The following is a 5,993-nucleotide window of genomic DNA, read 5'->3' on the forward strand; positions in this document are numbered from 1 at the left end:
TTTTTTTTTTTTTTTTCCAATTATATCAAAAATAAAACTACATTACAATATATATGTGATAAAAAATTATTTAACACGATAAAATAATAAAACAGGATTCATGATGTTTATTTATATTATTTACATATGAACTTATGCAAACCACTATGAATTAGAAGTAAGAAAGTTTACCTTTTATAAATATCATAATGACGTGTATAAAACCATATACATTTATATTTATAAATATATTATTTTTACAATATTATTTAAAAATTCTATTTTTAAAATAACAAACTTGTATATATGTAAATGCATATCTATCGTATTATGACATATTAACTATTTATAATTTAATAATAATAATAATCATTTAAAAAGTAATTTAATACACAAATTTTCATAGAACATATATATGCCTCTATCTTAAAAGGTTGTGCAATAATAAAATGTAATATGTAAAATATTCTTTACATAACAAAAAACAGATTGCTAATTTTATACTTTTTATAACAGATATGACATAAATAAAAACCATATGTTAAAAAAAATGAAGTGTATATATATTAATACTAAACACTACTATTCCTAGAAATATATATAATTACATGAGTCTATGGTGCAACCTAATAGGAATATTGTAAAATTTTTTAATAATCATGGATTATATAAAATTCCATTGGAGTAGACTAGGTTATTAAATAATTAAATTATTCTACTTATGTATATGTATTTACTTTTATTATGATTAAGGGTGTATACTCACTTCTTAATAATTTTCTGTTTTATTATCATCCTTGTTATATATTCTCAATAAAAAATCATTAGCATTATTTTAACAAATTATACTTATAATGATATAATTGTGTATACAGTATTCCATATAGGACTACATTTTCCTTATAATAATATATTTGTTTAGAGCGAAAATTATTCATTTCATTTATTATACAGATATCTATCTATATTGTGTTGTGTGGTAATTAATGTATTCTATGCATATGTTATTATATTTTAAAATAAGTATTTGTTCTCGCCTAATGTGTTGTGTACATAATAGAATTTTATATTAACATTTAAGCACATATTTTTCGTGTAGATCACTTATTCTTATTATTAATTTATATTATGTAGCGTAATTATGTTTTGTTATTTAACCAACAAAAGAATAAATAGAGGAATTTTAAAAGTGTATAGATAATATGATAATTGTTCTATATCTAAAACCGAATTCAATGTTATCAAAACGAAATATGGTAAAAATTATGAGCCTTATATCTATGTATATTGTTCTATCTGTATTTGTTATTTAAAAAAAAATAAATGATTTCATAATATATATTACAGCGATGTATATATTATAAGCTCAAATTATTGGACATATGATGTCCTTAATAAAGAAAAAAAGAAAAATAAGTATGAAGAACAATTCCAGATATATATTAGTAGTTGTCTCCTATGTTATGTTATTGCAAGATATATATTAACTACGTTTTCTTGGAAGAACTCATATATATATGTATTAGATGGTTACTCACATTGAAATGTAAGTAATAAATGTGATATTTCAAAAACCATATATATGGCTGTACGAAGTAATATTTTTATGTATATAAAAAACACATTAATGTTGATAAATTTAACAATGATAAATATTTTTGTAATATATTAAGAAAAACTAGGGAATTATATTCTTCACAAATCGAAAATAAAGATAGGATCACATATATATTACCATTGTTCCTCTTATTCAGGATATATAACACAAAATCTCATATTTTTTTTCTAGTTGTTGTAAGATTTATAATACTACTTTTTATATTTAATTTTAACGATGTTACTTAATATATAATTTGTAATATAAAATAATTAATTTCATTAACATTAATTCTATATATATTTTATCAAAAATTAAATATGATCTTAAATAAAGAAAATATTTTATTACGAATTAGTTTACAAATTTTGTGTCATGCTTCCGAAATACAATAATATGAAAAAGGAATTTCAACAATAATATATATAATGAATTCCATATTTTACAACAATATATATTATATAAATAATACACAATTATTGTAAAAAATTTATGAAGTCTTCTTCATATATTTCATGACTGCAATTATATGTCACAATTCTTTATTATATTTAACATTATGAATATGGTACGCTTCTATAATATACTTATCATTATTTTCCTTGAAATTTTTCTAATAATATGGATATAATTTATCACTAGATATTTTCTATTTGAATACTTATAAGATATATATTTTTTCCATTAGATCCTTAATACATTATTCACTCTTTTTTCAATTTTTTATTTGACGCATCCAAGTTTCACATTACTCAATAATCCATTCATATTACATGTAAATGATGAGATAAACCATAATGTAAAAAATAGTCAGGACTTTCGAAATGAAAAATTCAATTATTAAAAAATGTAATAATGTCATGATATGCATTATATTTCTTGATATTTCTTACTTTTCAAACACTTAATTCATATCTACATATATAAATAATTCGATTCAGCACCATTAACTCTTATAAAAATGATTACAATTTGTATATTTAATTTTTAGCCTTTCATTATTTATTAGCCTTAACATGATACTTATTTTGATCCCCCTACATGTCTTAACAACTTCATACAAATTTATATATTAGTTTTTTTTTTTTTATCGGTAATATTTTAATGGATGTTATATTATAACATGACAACATCACATAAAGTACCTTCAACATATCCATTATAATCGTTTAATTATTTTTAGATATTTATTCTATATAGTTTTATTATTAATTAATTACACTTTTGATTAAATTTAACTTGATGATCATTCAAAATTTGTCCCTTTTTTCATTATACTGTATTACATATCATCCCTCATACATTATCAATTCATAAAAGGCTCCCTCAGTATCAAAATTTAATGAATTTATTTATAAAATATATACGTAATAAATATATAGATAATGTAATATTTAACTGTAGGTTCATTAATAATAACTTAATATTTTCCTTTATGTTACCATTATGTAAAATGTTCATATATATTTTTTATTTACAGTATTATACATTAATATCCATTTTAGAAATAAAATAATGCATTACATAATATTTGTGTTAGTTAATTATATTTTTTCTCAAGTAATTTATCATAAAATAAGGAAATATTAATTTTTAATTATTTTTACTTGATATGCATGGTTCAATTTATATCACAATAAATTATTTTTTTAACTTTATGAACTTATAATTTTTATAGATTCCTAAGAGTAATAAAAATAATTTTAAAGTCAAATTAGCATTTAACACGTTATATATGAAACTAAAAAAATTTCATACAAATATTAAGTGAATTCTTAATTATGAATGTAGGATTTTGATTTATACAACGTATTTTTCTTATTCCAATAATTTGGATATTTTATAAAGAACATATAATTTTAAATTAATATAAATATAAAAAAAAACAAAGAAAGTTCATTAGGATAAAAATTAGTAATTATTCTTAAAATTTTTTAATTCTTAATAGTAAATATATTATTCTATTAAAAAATACTATATTCATAAAAGTAATTATTACGCCAAATAATTACGAGTTAATACGCTATATACTTATTATATAAATTTATTATTCCTTTAAATTTATAGTGAAAAAATGATGAAAAATTATAAAAAATTCAAATAAGAAAATATTATATTTTATATTACATCGTCATGTACAAGAAAAATATTTTATGTTCATGTCGATTTCTATTAGCACAATGAAATAAGTATTCTTCGTATTATAATAATGAACACATAAAATGCTTCATATGACACAATTAGAAGGAATAAATTTGATTGATATAATGCGCATAAATAAAATATTATTTAAATGTTATAAGGTGTATTTAATTCTTCAAAAATCCCTAATTAAAATATCTTGTAAGGTCTTTATATTATAAAATTAAGTTTCCTTATATATATACTTTTAATTTCCATAAAAACTTATAATGTTTGACAGATTAAAATAAATAATCATTTGAGATGTAATATAAGAATAAAAATTGCTTAAATAATTTATAATTCATGTTTGTGTATTATATTAATATATTGATGGAGTTTATAATATCTATATTTATAAGAAATCAATTACTACCACAAAATAAGTAATGATTTATTTATATGAGATAAATAAAAAAAAAATATATATTCATTTAGAATGTTATATATAATTGTATTTTAAATGCATTCTATGTCTTACATATTATTAGATCATAATAACACATAATGAGTTGTGTTATTTCTAGTTTTTTTTATATATAATGATAATTCAATATAATAGGCTTGTATTCTTTTTTTTATAAGAATAACTAATTAATCATTCCATAATCCAGAATATTAATATATTTCAATATATTTTATATAATTGATTAAATAATGCATATCTCTATAAAAAATATAATTCATAGAAATATATATATTATTATATATAATTATTTAAACAACTTGTTTTCCTGTGGTATTCTTGTACTTATTTTATCAGTATAATTATATACTTTTTATATTGTGTATGAATATTATACTATATAGACCCATATATTTTTTTTTATACTAAATGTTGTAAATTATCCTTAAATTTGATCCTTTATATAATTAATTAATATATTATATATTACAATGATTCATACTTTTTTATTATTCGTACAGAAAAAAAATTATAAATAGGTTCGTTCCTTTTTTTTATCCGTTCTATAATTAAATAAGACGAAAAAATTCTTTTACATCAGAATTAGGGTTTTAATATTAAAAAGCACTATAGATATATCCATACAATATATTCATCTATCAACGCATTCTGTAATGAAATATAAGCATATATATAATGACTAAGGATATAGTATATTTTAATTAATATAAAAGAAGTTATGACATTATTATATTTTTATATACCAATTTTTCGTAAAATTAATAAAAAAATTTATAGTCATTTATAATTTTTCTCAAAAAATAATTTTTATTTCTTTCTAGTATAAATCTGTTAGGGATTTTCCTCAATGTAAAAATATTATGGATAGAGTAATACAAAAAACTGATACCGTGAAAACAAGTAATTGTGATATAGAAGAATTGAAACATTTTAAAACCTCAAATTTTGATGTTATTAAGAAGTGCAATGATGTTCAAAATTTTATGAGTGAAATACAAAATAATACCTATAACATACCTAAAGAATCCAGTTGTATATATTTGTATTATTGGCTATACCAAGAAAATAATCGTGTAAACAACAGTAACGAAATTAAAAAAATTTACGATGCAGTGATTAAGGTTTTTCATGATGATCTAATAGTGCAGTGCACAAATTATAAGGATATTATAATTGTAGATGATGAAATGTTAAAGTTCAATGATCTGCTTGACATGTACACTAAACTTAATAATTCTTGTACTCAAAAGTGTCAATGTTTAAAAGGATGTGCTGACTTATATATAAAACATGTGCAAACATGTAAAAAATATAATAACACATATTTTTGTAAAGAATTATTAAATTTAAAAGGACAATATGAAAAAGGTATGATGAACGAAAATTGTGAACCTGGAGTTCCCAAAACATTACCTTCCCTTCAGAGTTATAATATAATAACACTTACATTAATTCCAGTTTTTGTAACTTAAGCAATATCATCTTTTTTATTTATCTTGTATAAGGTTAATAATTATGTTATATTTGTATGTTTATACGGCATTAGTATATTTTTAAGTAATTTAAAATGAACAAATTTTTAGAAAACAATGACAAATTTTATATATTATTTTTTTTAATTATGAGTTAGTTCACACCATATGGTTCAAGCTTTCAATATGAAGCTATGAAGAAAAGAAAACAATATAATAATATAGATAAAGAAAAGATTGTACTGGAAATATCTGAAACCTCCACTTGTGATTTTAGAAATAGTAGATATCATATATTATATAATTCTAACTAATTTTATTGTTTATAATATAATAA

At 19.5% G+C, this 5,993-nt stretch overlaps 1 protein-coding gene across 1 annotated transcript; it reads left to right on the top strand.

The window, feature by feature from the left end:
• Positions 1-4,654: 4,654 nt before the first annotated feature.
• On the top strand, positions 4,655-5,656 carry PGO_000065 (variable surface protein; the record flags this gene model as incomplete). The annotated part of the gene is made up of 2 exons (XM_028690700.1): positions 4,655-4,678; positions 5,006-5,656. 2 exons carry the CDS (start codon positions 4,655-4,657, stop codon positions 5,654-5,656), a joined length of 675 nt encoding a protein of 224 aa, XP_028546501.1.
• Positions 5,657-5,993: the final 337 nt, after the last annotated feature.

Source organism: Plasmodium gonderi (genome assembly GCF_002157705.1).
Source record: "Plasmodium gonderi DNA, contig: Pgo-contig_9, whole genome shotgun sequence".
NCBI lineage: Eukaryota > Apicomplexa > Aconoidasida > Haemosporida > Plasmodiidae > Plasmodium > Plasmodium gonderi.